This window comes from Buceros rhinoceros, unplaced genomic scaffold (assembly GCF_000710305.1).
Source record: "Buceros rhinoceros silvestris isolate BGI_N320 unplaced genomic scaffold, ASM71030v1 scaffold30686, whole genome shotgun sequence".
Classification (NCBI taxonomy): Eukaryota; Metazoa; Chordata; class Aves; order Bucerotiformes; family Bucerotidae; genus Buceros; species Buceros rhinoceros.
Window position 1 is genome coordinate 50,752 of NW_010419822.1, and position 12,817 is coordinate 63,568.

General features: G+C 44.0%; 2 protein-coding genes across 2 annotated transcripts in view; one reads left to right on the top strand and one right to left on the bottom strand.

The window, feature by feature from the left end:
- Positions 1–7,089, top strand: part of TRPM5 (transient receptor potential cation channel, subfamily M, member 5) — a 33,103-nt gene extending 26,014 nt beyond the window's left edge. Inside the window, exons 18-24 of the mRNA XM_010139089.1 lie at positions 286–460; positions 1,628–1,796; positions 2,430–2,608; positions 3,715–3,847; positions 4,835–4,907; positions 5,878–5,968; positions 6,989–7,089. Coding sequence (XP_010137391.1) covers positions 286–460; positions 1,628–1,796; positions 2,430–2,608; positions 3,715–3,847; positions 4,835–4,907; positions 5,878–5,968; positions 6,989–7,089 — 921 coding nt within the window. The remainder of the gene's footprint in view (positions 1–285; positions 461–1,627; positions 1,797–2,429; positions 2,609–3,714; positions 3,848–4,834; positions 4,908–5,877; positions 5,969–6,988) is intronic.
- A 2,820-nt stretch (positions 7,090–9,909) lies between these two features.
- TSSC4 (tumor suppressing subtransferable candidate 4) lies at positions 9,910–10,947 on the bottom strand. The gene has a single exon (XM_010139090.1). It carries the CDS (start codon positions 10,945–10,947, stop codon positions 9,910–9,912), a length of 1,038 nt encoding a protein of 345 aa, XP_010137392.1.
- Positions 10,948–12,817: the final 1,870 nt, after the last annotated feature.

Consider the following 12,817-nt stretch of genomic DNA (forward strand, 5'->3'; position numbering starts at 1 on the left):
CAGTATTCCTCCAGGAACACCGACTGCTACCGGGACTCACTGCTGCAGCAGAACTCTTGAAGTCACAGCAGAATAGTCGATGGTACTGTGACATCTGCACTTAAAAGAGAAAATGTGTTTCATTTTTAAATGTTAGATGGTTGAAAAGCAAGGTTTTAATTTAAAACACCTTTATCTAAATAAACTATCAAAGAAAAATGCTGATTACAGGCCAACAACAATATGCTAACAGCAAGATATGCTACAGTCACCTCTCCTTTTCTCCCCTTCCCCTGTCTTTTTTAGATGAAAGATGTTTTCTTCTTTCTGTTTTTCTTGAGCGTGTGGCTCATTGCCTATGGTGTGACAACTCAAGCTGTGCTTCATCCCAACGACAGCCAAGCGGAATGGATATTCAGAAGGGTGCTTTATCGTCCCTACCTTCAGATATTTGGCCAGATTCCACTGGATGAAATAGACAGTAAGGAAATTTTTTTTCCCCCCCAACTTGGCCATTTTTGAATGAACATTTCTGATTAGAGCATAGAATTCCTTCCCCCGTACTGTCTTTTTGTTTCCTTTTTTTTTTTTTTTAAAATCTTTCTCCTGCAGGCCAAAGCTTTCACATTATGATGATATAAATAGTGCATTTGCCAAGAAATAATGTGCATGGTGGAATTACATTAGAGCGCAGGGGCTGGCCCGATTTAGACAAGCCGCCTGAAACTTTCACACAAGGCTTTGCAGTTTCAAAGGCGGGCACACTTCGCTGCTCTCCATCCAGATCAACCTAGACCCAGATAACCCTGTGTAAACATCTGTACAGCATCTCCATATATTTTGGCTGTGTTTAATGTACACTGTTAAAGCAATACAGCTCTGTCATAAGCAAAGACTTAGTTTTAGAATGAATATTCCTCTAGAGCTTTTATCGACTCTGGAGTTAAAGCTGTCCAAATCAGAGCAAGCCTGTAATTGCCTGTGTACAACGTTTCAAACAAAACAACACAAAACCGATCGCAGGACACGGAAATACTTGGACATAATAGTTCAAAGGCAACATTTCTGATGGGTAAGCAGTTAAGGTCATGTCCCAAAGAAGTCTGAAGTAATGCCGCAGCATTTGGCCAGGAAAATAGTGCTAAAATGTCAGTAGCGATATTGAAGTAGGATTCAAACTTTTAGGGTTAAGAGTCTTGTATTTATGGTCCTGCTAGTAGTCAAGGACAGTACAAAAATACTGCCATAATATTGTATTTAAGTTTTTAATAACTGTAAAATATTCAGAACAAAATTATGCTGCTGTTTATACGCAGCCAAGATTCAATCTCAGTTTGAGAATCAATATCATCGTTGTCCTTGATTTGTATCTTAACAGTAAAAGTACTAAATATATACATCCATCCCTGTTGCTAGTGCTTAAAAAAAAGAGATGTTTGGAGATTTTAATTTCGTTTTTATCTGCATTGAATACCTGTGAAATGCATTACTTCAAACCTCAGGAAAACTTTGTAGTTTTTGCTATTCTTTGTTGAAAGTCAGAGATTTTGCTCACCAAAATGTAATGCTTTTGCCTTCACTCTAAGGAATACGTGTGGCAGTAGGATTTGTCAAAACTATTTTTTTATTTCTCCATCTTCCTTTGCAGCCTCACGAATGTATCCCAGGAACTGCACTTCTAATCCACTGCAGATTCTGCAGGAGAACTCACCATCGTGTCCCAACAGCTACGCCAACTGGCTCGTCATACTTCTGCTGGTCATCTTCCTACTAGTCACAAACGTCCTCCTGATGAATCTCCTGATTGCTATGTTCAGGTGAGAGCCCCTTCAGTAAGGAGTGAGGCTGCGCAGGTTTAACGGAATGCCCACATGTACAACACTGCTGCTGGCTGTTCATCTGGGAATACACCTGTAGTTTTCCTATCTGGCGACTGATAGGTAGACTTCTTGTTCTCAGCATCCTCACTCTAGCCACGTTAAAGACATGAAGAAAAGAAACCTCTTTTACTGCTAAAAACTCAATTAAAGGTGCACAGAAGGGCCTGGATCCCCGGCTGTGCCACAGCCCCAGCCTGCAGGTAAAAAACGAGCTGTAAACTTGGCAGGCTCTCAGGGGATAATCTGCACGTAGGGGAAGTGCTTGATGTCAACACAGCTAACAATGATTCATTTGGTTGAAGAACTGGCATAGCATGTTTGCTGATCTTGCCTGAGGGAAGTGGAATTACCTTTCTTTTAAAAAAACAAATAACGTATTTTTTAACATTTGAAGACTGCAACTGCAGTTCTTTTAATATCCAAGAACATGCCCAAATTTTAAACTAAATTAACACCACTTGCTGAGCTTGCTGTTCTTTTTTTAAAGTAAGTGTGGGAGTAAATTTTGTAAAAAGCTTTAGCTTGTTGCAGTCAGAACAGTCACATACTACTTTTTTCCCCCAATTACAGTTACACTTTTCAAGTTGTTCAGGGCAACGCAGACATCTTCTGGAAAATCCAGCGTTACAACCTCATTGTTGAATATCACGGCCGGCCCGCCTTGGCACCACCGTTTATCATTATTAACCACATAACTCTGGTGCTCAGAAGAATCTTCAACAAACTGGAACATAAAAAAGAACGTCTGGGTGAGTTGTTAGCAAACACCTACGCAACTGGAGACCCTGACCTCTCCTAGGACGTGCTGCACAGGCAGAAGAGAGCTATTGAGATTTCCTTAGGCCAAGGGTCACAAGTTATTTTTAACAGAGTGCCAGGAGAGTACAAATGAAAAATTAAGGCTCATAATGTATCCTCTACTATAAAGAGTTTCCTACAATGAATTTCTTTATGCACCATAGTCATTACAGCAAAGGTGTCGATATAAAACTGGTTAAAGGGATTTGATTTCTGCAGAGATGACAATGGATAGGTTTAATGAATAGTTATTTCATTTACTCCTGCATTTTAGTAATTACTAGGTACAGACAACCCTAAAAACATACGGTGAGTCTAAAAATCTAGGATTAGTGGAATCACCTGATAGAGAGCCACGGAGAGGGAGCCAGCACGCTTAGAGAGATGGTGGTCACTTAAAAGTTATCATTAAAAAGGCAGGGGAAGTTCAGCTATATCCAGGAGGTGTTTGGGGGCTTGCTGTTGGCCCAGCTAGTTTCATAGTGTCTGATAATAAGGTTATTTACTCCTCAGTTGTATTTACTGCTCAGGTGATAGATTCAGTAGTGTTTGGAGCATGCAGCAAGCGTGCCCTCTACAGATCTTTAAAAAGGTACAAAACTAGCATGTTACATTCAAAATATGTCTTTGAAACTGAGGTCTGGTGTTGGCTGGGACACCTGACAGTAACAGCAGGCTTTATACTTTAAGGTGGAGGGATTTAGTTTGTCCTTCCTATTTATAACTGCTCTAATAAAGAGTTGTAGATGATAAAGTGCATCTGAACATAAAGCTCTGCTCATGGGGACTAAAATATGTCAGAAGCCCAGTAAGGTTGTAAATGAGTTTAAATGAAATGAGAGAAATCAGTCTGTGCTCTTCTTTAGAAAACTCAGGAGTCATCCAACCGCAAAAAGGTCCGTTGACTTTCACCAAAACACTTACCTTACACTGCTTTTTCATAAAATGATACGCTGGCAATGGCGAGACTTCATTTTTCTTTAGTAAAGCAGCCTTCCAGTACAGCTCTAAGAGAAAAGGGAGTAAAATATAACTCCTAATTCTTTTTCTCCTCCAGAAAGAGATCTTCCAGTTGGCCTAGACCAAAAAATCATAACATGGGAGCTGGTACAAAAGGAAAACTATCTTGCAAACCTCGAACGAGAAAGGAAAGAAAGCAACGACGAAAGGCTGAAGGCCACATCTAATAAGTACGTTATTCTGCCCCAAGTTCCTACATAGACTCTTAATTCATAATAACTTAGAAGTTACTGCTTGGAGGGGAAAAGTAAGGAACAGCCTGGCTTCATGGTATTTCAGGTGCATAAAGCCAGAACAAGACTGCGAAGGGTTCAGATGACACCACTAAACCCATGGCTTAGCTTTGCTCTGAGCTGGGAGCAGCGTGTTTGAAATCTGTGAGACCCTCAGAAAGGGAGTCTTTGAACTTTGCATTGAACCAGTCCCAAAGTGCATTAGACCCACCCAGCAGCAGGTTTTTCCACTGACCTGGATCAAACGTAACCTGTTAGAGGGCAACTTTGAAAGAGTAGTTAGGAGAGGGCAGAGGGATCTGAGGAGCCTATGGGGAATGGGATGCTAAGAATAAGGAGCTGGTGGGAGGAGAGGAGAAGGATGCAGAAAGCATGCGGACCATACAACAATTCAGAGGCACTATATGGAAGCTGTCTACTCAGTCCCTTTGGACTGCCTGGACAAAGAGATTTGAATGCCAAGACAGTTTCCAAAAATGAAATCTCATATAAATTTTAAATGGCTCATCTCCCCCCATGTTGATGGAAAACATTGTAGGCTCAGTTCTCGCCCAGGCTCAGTTCACCTGTGGTACAGGTGGGACATTAAGTGGCTGGAGAGACAGAGCTGGACCTAAGGCTCCTTCCTGCTGTCCTCCATTTCCAGGGTGGCTGGGGTGAGCAGCCCTTCCTCAGCAGAAGCTGAACGGCTGCTGTAACCTGTGGGTTTGAGTCCCTGGGCAGCACATGTGTAAGTGTCCCAGACATGATGCTGTGGTCAATAAACTCCCCAAAGGGACTCAGCTTTTATGGGGCTCTGGGATGTCTCAGCAGCACGGAACGCCAGGCAGGGGCGGTGGCTGTAGTAAGTTACATGGGTTTGTGGTTTCGCATTTCTTCCCTGGCCTCTCCTCTCCACTCAGCGTGTCTGCTTTATTTCCACAGGGTGGATAATTTGTCCAAGTATTTTAGGGGATTGAAAGAACAAGAAAAGCGGTTTAAAGTTATGGAAGCCCAGGTAAGTAATAGTTTTCTAGGGATTTGTATCGATTTTAGGATTGCACCGTGTTTCTCTCCTTGAATGGTGGTTTGGCAGACCCTGTTTAGGGATAAAGGGAAGGAGAAGTGGAGCTATGTTATGGTTTCATTTTCTTTGTTGTTTCCTCTCTGATGATATACATACGTACAGAAACATTCCTGACCCCCCGGTGGGAAGAGGAAATACAGCATTTCTTTGCTAGTCTGCTTGAGAAGAGTTTATCTCCTTCATTAAGGCAGCTTCTGGAAGCAAACTCTTCATCTTCCCGCCTCCATTCTCTTCCTTCTCCCAACCTTTTCTTTCTTTGAAAATACCCCTGTTCTGTCTCATCTGACCTACACTAAACTTCTTGGACACGAGTTTTTTGTAGATCCCAGACACCAGCGTCTCAAAGGGAAGTGTCTAATCTACAAAGAATGGGAGGGAACCTTATCTTGAGCTTTTGGTTACAAACCTTCGAAATAGAACCACACATTTTTTAAACAGTCTGAAAATGCTCAGCATTACCTCATGCTACACAGCACAACTGTTATTTAGTCCCTAGAACCCTCCAGCGTAATTTTGGCCTCACTCAGAGTTCCTTATCTTAATACTTCCACTCCAGTTTCCCTGCTCTTTCTTATCCATTTGACGGCTTCCTGAAAAAAAGTTGCGCTATTCAGCGAACAATGTTGACACCATATAAAGCTCCAACAGGAACACAAAAGCAATGCTTTAAAAAGCTCGTGCCAGCTTGAGATAATGCAATGCACTCATAGAAAAGGGAAGGTATTTAACACAAATCTTCCCCAAGACAGTTCAAATATTTCTTTCAAAAAAACCCCAATCCAACCTAAGTTATACGTGGTATCTCTGATGCTGCTTCAGTCTGCTGCATCGGTTATCTTTCTTGCAAAAATAATGGATAAAGCACTACAACCATCAGTAGGAACCACTACCTGTTTCGTAGATTTGCTACTGTACGGCTGTTATCTCCTCCATGGCAGAGGTTTTAACCACAACCAACCTCCTGTGCACTCAACCAGCTCCAAACTACACACGTAAGTATTGAAACCAATCATGGAAAAGCTAATTAATACAGCTGAACAATGCCGTTAGAAAAATGCAAGGAAAAATATTAAGGAGGTACCTAGAAATAATGGGAGTATAAACAAGAAGCAGAATATTTGTACTTCAGAATGAAAAAAAATGACCTTTCCCAAAATATATCTAAAAGCTTTGGGGAACGGACGGGCTCAGTGTGAGTTAGAATGAGCTCACCCCGCTTTAGGCTTGTAAATAAGCATCTATTTGCCACTGGGTTTCTTGCGGGGACTCTTGGGGGTTTCTTGAGTCAGAGAGACAGTACTGCCAAAGTACTGCCAAAACAGCGAATACAGATAATCACTAAACACAAAAATTCAGCGAGCCTCCTGCTTCGTTCTATCAACACAGCTCGTTCGCCTTCGGAGCTGCAACCGTTCTGTCAGTAAAGAAACACGTGCTGTGTCCCAGGGCTCCGCTGTTCGGAGTTTAAAACATAGGAGACAGAAGCCAACTATTTCTCAGGCACCGCAGGACATTCACCACAGTAAAGACTTTGGATATTCTTCTAACCATGTATTTCAGTATCTATTTAGGACTACCCATGGCAAAAAAGCCTTCCAGAACCCCAAAACTGAACAGATATATGCTGCAGGGGGGAAAGAAGTAGCTGGAAACTCAGCAAAGTCGTCACACCACAAGAGCTCGAGTCACTCAGACTCGAACAACCTCACACCTGATTTGTTAGAAGCTTATAAAGCACATGTAATTTATTTCATTATTAGAAAAACCAATTATCCTGTAGCGTATTCCCCAGACATTTAATATTGTAACTGTGTAAAAATCAGAAACTTAGATAGCTAAAAAATAAACAAACCTGTTCTATCATTTTCTGAGCAAATTCGCAGTAACAGAATCTACAGTATCTCTTCATTGTGGATTAGTGTCAAAGTTTTAAAGTTTCTTAAGCAATTACTATTATGTGCCCCTTGTCCTCACGTTTTTAAACACGCGTGTGGCTTTTACAACCCTACTAGGTGTGACGAATGCCAACGCAGAGGAGCCTTTGCCAGAAAGAAGTGAAGGAGAAGAGCATGCAGATCAGTCCGAGACCAACATCACATACATTGATAATTAAATTTTATTCTCGTTTCTTCAGATTAAACCCTTTGTCCCATTGAACTGTGAAATCCTAACCTCGTGAAGGCCCAAAGCCCAGCTCTCAAAGCCTTCATGCCGAGGGCTGGCAATGTTTGACACTACCGAGGATTTCTTGGTCTTCCTCCTTCAAATTCTTGGGCTTTCTTCCCCCTTGCTCTCCTACCACTTGGTCCTTTCACCAAAACTGCGTTCCACAAAGCACTCTAAAAACTTGCTCCTCCTGCATGACTCTACCACCTTATTTTCTAAACGTGATTTGTCTTCTGTTCTCCAAATATCACACCGCTCATTTCCACATTTCCCTGCTCAAGGGACTCTTCCATTTGAAGGATGATCACGTGCGCACTAAAAAACCAAGTCACTTCCTTGGCCAAGGAAGCGAGCTGGTATTTCTGAGGTGATTAGAAAGGAAATCAAGACAGCTCCCACTGGCAAGGAAGGGTCTGGGATGCTGAACTACTACAATCCACACAGTTCCTGGAGTTCTTACAAGCACTCACTGTCTCCTCTTCCCACACTGGCTTCTGAGACCCATTCCTTTGCTGGTCTCCCATACGGAGGGCTCCTCATCTCCAGAAACTGCAACCTCATCACGTGCTCCTCAAGTGTGTGGTAGCTTGTAGTCACCTTCCCAACTCACAGCAGGTGACCCTCCGCCACCAGACCCCAGCCTCTGCTGCTTCCTTGTGCTAATGGCATATCAGAGCTTGCTGCTGCTAAAGGAGACTTGGTCACTACGTACCACAGCGCATGAAACACCGCAGCAATGCCTGAGCTCATTTCTGATTGCATTTTACTTTTCTCTCTCAAAGGTCAGGGGAAAAAAAAAAAAAGCACTTAGACTCTAAAACAAGAATGTGTAGCAAGAATGTTCCTACAAAGAATTGGGACTGTCTTTTTTTCACTACTTAAACCGGCACATGCATTGGGAGCATACAAACTCCAGCTGGCTTATGAGAACTTTGTATGAAGAGATACACCCATAAAATGAATATTCCTACTGCCCCTTGAAAGGGAGATTTCTCTGGAATAATACAAACAGCACTGGGGTGGGGGGAGTACTGGGTTGAGGTCTTTCTCACACTGATAAGCTTCCACTGAACTTCATTTCCTCACGCGTGTCACTGCTTCTGTGCAGTTCTGCAAAAGCTTTCTGTTACCAGAGCTGGAAAAAAAAATTCAGATCTGATAAAAATACCCTTCTGACATGAGTCTTTTATTAACAGATACTAATCTTGTTATGATGTCTTCACACAATCGGCATTTGTTCAGCCGTGCCCAGACCTTGGTGACTCCACTAACAGCAGTGGGATTTTGGTACCTGTTCCTCCCCCCAGGCGAGCAGAGGTTCTAAAACCAGCAAGTGTTCTGAGCTACAATTTTTAGTTAGGAAAAGAAGGACCAAGATCACAAATGCTAAAGACGTACACGGCTATAAAGAACAACGCTGGGGTTGGTTAGTTTAAAATACTGGCAAAAAAGTCAGTCTAAACTGACCTGAACTAATTTGAGTTTCAACTCATACAACCTTTCAAAGAATTTAATCTTTCAAACTTATTTATAAATTTTATTAACATTCTGTATGAAAAAATGATATATTTGACGTTCATTACAATGTGACTCATTCTGAGGCGACTCATCCCATGAAGTGATTCTCTACATAGTGTAAAATGATTGAAAATGTTAAAAATTGCCATTTTAGAATCTAATATTTAAGACTGGCAGGAGAAGTTACAAGACGACAAGCTTAGAGAAACAGTCTAGGAGATTTTCAAGACAATTCTCAAATCATGAACAGAGCATTTCTTAAAACTCCTGTACCGGCATTCATCAGCGTCGTTCACATGATGACGAAATCGAGCTATAACTGCAAGTTCACCGAGTCCCAAAGAACAAGAGTTACCAGTTCTGGTAGCAATAGCTCATTCCCACCAAATCCACACACGGGGTCAGTGTGGAAGCAGTGCCACCTCGAAAGACCATACTGATGTTCAGGCCAGGAACATTCTCATCGGATCACACCAGTATGAGGCAAAGCTGCTGCCCAACTCAGCTGTTGTGAACCCTGACCTGCACTCAACATGATGAGGCTTTGCTGAAGCCATCCTGAGCGTGTCCTCACCGGAGGTATCCACCTCTCCACAGGAAACATTGTGGTTTTAAAAATCTTTATCATGTGACACTAGGTAAGGTAAATATTAAGCCAACCTTAAAAAATACACCAGTTTTGTCAGTTCCCACCTGGGCCCTCCAAACTCATGATTGGGCACCGTTGTGTTGCTCTCAATGCCAGTGAGAGAAGCTTCCATTAAAAAAAACAAACAAACCACATTTCCTCCCTGAGTCAGGGCCAGGAGAAATCTTATCCTGTGAAGCCCAGGTTTTATTTTCTTATTTACAAATCTCTACAGCATGAGCTCATTATCTTTACTCCAGGATTCCCCAGGATTCAGGAACAGCTCTAAATTTGGGGGTTAGTAGGAAGCCTTGCAGCCTTTTAGCTAACACATCTTTTTCTTTGGCAGAGCAGGCCCCAGGGATCTGCCCAGCAAACACAGCACACCTGATTCCCTCCTGCTAGGGTGGGTGCTCAGAGACTTCTCACGAACAGCGAGTCTGGGGAGTAGTTTAGGCAGCTTAGTTTCTAACAATATAAAATATTCTTGGTGGCTATGACACAAACCGTCAGACAAAAAGCTATCACATGACTTCCAGACCAGAAAAGGTCATCAGAGAAAAGCCCAAACATGTCCAAAGACAACACAAGTCCTCAGACATCTCCAGTGTGCTCCAGCCTTCAGGCCTCCTCCTCCTCTTCATCATCTACTTTCGGTCGGAAGTTTTTCCTATTCTTCTTCTTAGTGCAGTGGAATCCAACCGTTTGCACTGATGGCTCCTCACCTGCACCACTACACCTTGCATTGAGCTTACCCTCTGTGGTCAGGTCCCCCACCATCGTGCACTCCTCCTCCTCTGTTGCCTTTCCACTTCCACTATCTAGATGCCCCAGCTCCACCTTATCTTCCTCCCTCAAGTCATCGGTCTTCTTAAGAGATTTTCCTTTCAGATCTGTTTTCATGTGTTTCTTATCATCCTCCCCTGCTGATGTTTTCTTTTCCAGTCCGTCCACACCCCTTTTTGCTGGTTTGGTGAAGACAATCCTCCCAGCTCCGCAGCTGGAAGGGTCCTGGTTGAAGTAAGGGGTGTAGCTCTCCTGGGTAGCTGAGCTTTGTTCCTCACCTCTTTTCTTCAAACCCACTAGAAATTCCATGGCCACTGCCCTGTTAGTCTTGTCACTAGACTCTGAAACTCCATCTAGGCTGTATTTGGTCCAGCGCTCTGGGTGTGCCACGTAGTCTGGCACTGCAGGAGAGGTTTTGGGAGCCTGCACTGGTTTGGCTTGCTTCACCAGGCCTTCTGGAACCATGTTACCTGAAACTGTGGTTGGAGGCAATGGACGCTTAAACCTCCCATCAACAACATTATCTTCAGGCATCGAGGGCACTGCCATCTTGGCTGCCTCTTCCAGGCAATCAAAAATGCTCTGGCTACGGAGAGAGAACGTAGAACTCATGCCCCTCAGATGGAATGGCTGGACAGGAGATCTGTGACTGCTGCTTGAAGAGTCGGGGGTCTCCCCTGATCTGCAATCCCCATCATCTACAGATGACTCCTCAGGAGAAACCGTATCAACTTCTGCTTCATCCGCCAACCCCAAATCATCGGAATCGGAATCGCTGAGCGACACCGTGTCTGAGGGCAGAGCTCCTTCATAGTCTGCGGCACCACCAGCCACTATCCCCAGAAAGGGTTCACCTGCATCCTGGTCTCCCATCTTCGGGCTGTCACTCCACCGCGGTCTTTGCCGTGGGCCTAGGAATGGCTGCAAGCAGGGTTTGCCAAACGCCCAGCGAGTTTAGTGCCTAGAACACAAAGGAGAATAAATATTCAACTGTGAAATGAGAACCAAGTGTGAGACTATTGTTCTGCGCTGTGCAAGGTAATGCTTACCGCACTCTAACAGGCCACTGTGCTTCGGGCATTCCTAAGCAGCTTTACTTTAAATAAAATTATTATTTAATGAATGAATGCATGTTAAAATTAAAAGACTTGCACAAGACTCAATACAAGAAGAGGAAGTAATTAAAAACGGCATCACATACCAAATTTCATGAAAGGTGACAGCAGGTCCAATTACTAAAAGATGAGCTTCAAGTTTCTGAGCTAATCCGAATACCCCATAACCACCTTACACACCCTCTGAGACAGCAACGACCTGTCCAGATTACACCCTGTGTTCAGCACACTGTGTAAATCCACAAAAACACGTCCTAATCTCTCGCACTTTCTTTGGGCCATTGCGATCCTTTATAGCGATGGCCACGGCACCTCCTGTCCCGACAACCATCACATCCTGCCTATTATTAGAATAAGCTCAACTACCTAATTATAGGTTCTTCTGAAGGGATGCAGTAAACAGACACGGAATGTCTGTTAGTCACTCACTTTCTCTTGAGACTGAGTCAGCTTCCCCTCCTGAGGGTCAGTTAAAGCCACCAAAGATCTCAGCACTTCCACCCTAGAAAACAAACATTTCCATCAAGATACTGGAAATGTAGTTTTAAAATAATTCCTTCCCCCTGAATCACCCAAAGCTGCAGAACTGAGTTCTAAATCTGACGCAACCTCATGCTGGTATAAAAGGCTGCAGATATTCTTGGATTTTTGGTGAAAGAACACCACACAGCCTAGCAGGGCACTACTCAGTCTCCACACTCACACTGCCAGCCTTACCCTGTAGAGGAGAAAAGAGGTTTAAAAAAACAAAAGCTGTAATTTACACGTGCAGTTAACCATTAGTAAATGAACAGTATTAAATGCAGATGAGAAAATATAAAACCCAAGTCCTGCATGCCATGAGAAGTTTGGCTGTCTTTGACAAAAGGGATCTGATGACTGCTTTTGAAAACATTGCCCTCAGCGAAATAATCATCTGAAAACGATAGTCTTCTGCACAGCTTTGTAAGACGTGAACAGTAATGGCTACAACCCCAAAGGGGCAGTGGAGCACGTCACTGACTAAACCAGCTGTTGTCAGAGGGCAGTGTAAGCATTTATCACAGGCTGTGAATCCAGGTAACTCTTGTCTGTTACACAGAGGAAAAATTGTGCACCCAGGGAGATGTTTTAGCCTTTACAACATTAGTAGCCAAACAGACTGACCCTTAGAGCACAGCAGACAAGACTCACAGGTTTGCTACAGTGACGTGATCACAGCGCAGTGCAGACAGGGTGGTGTCTCTCTGGATGGGAAGGTTCTCGTTGGACTCTTCCATCCTGGTCTTACTCAGACAGTTCGCGTCTCCGTGCAGCCTGCGACGAAAACAGAGACCCTGGTCACTGCAAACCACGGCAATGAGCCAGCACCGCAGCGAGGCCTGTCAGCCATCCCTGCCGACACCAGCACGGCCCTTCCACCCGGGCTGCCAGGCTGAGGAGGGCAAGAGCCCCTGGGCCCTGGTTCACACCTCCAGCGGGCACCTCACCCGGGGAGGGGGAAACGGCAGCCCGCAGCCTTGCCCTACATCACGAGTGGGCTCTCAGCCTCGGCCGTCCTGCCTGAGCCACCTATCGCGGCCGGGTCCCGTGGGAGACACACACACCACACACCCCCCCCACGCCGCCCTCCTCTCGCCCCCACGCCT

Bases quoted from the DNA above. Each gene is read 5' to 3' on its own strand.
- TSSC4 (XM_010139090.1), bottom strand. From the start codon at position 10,947: ATGGGAGACCAGGATGCAGGTGAACCCTTTCTGGGGATAGTGGCTGGT.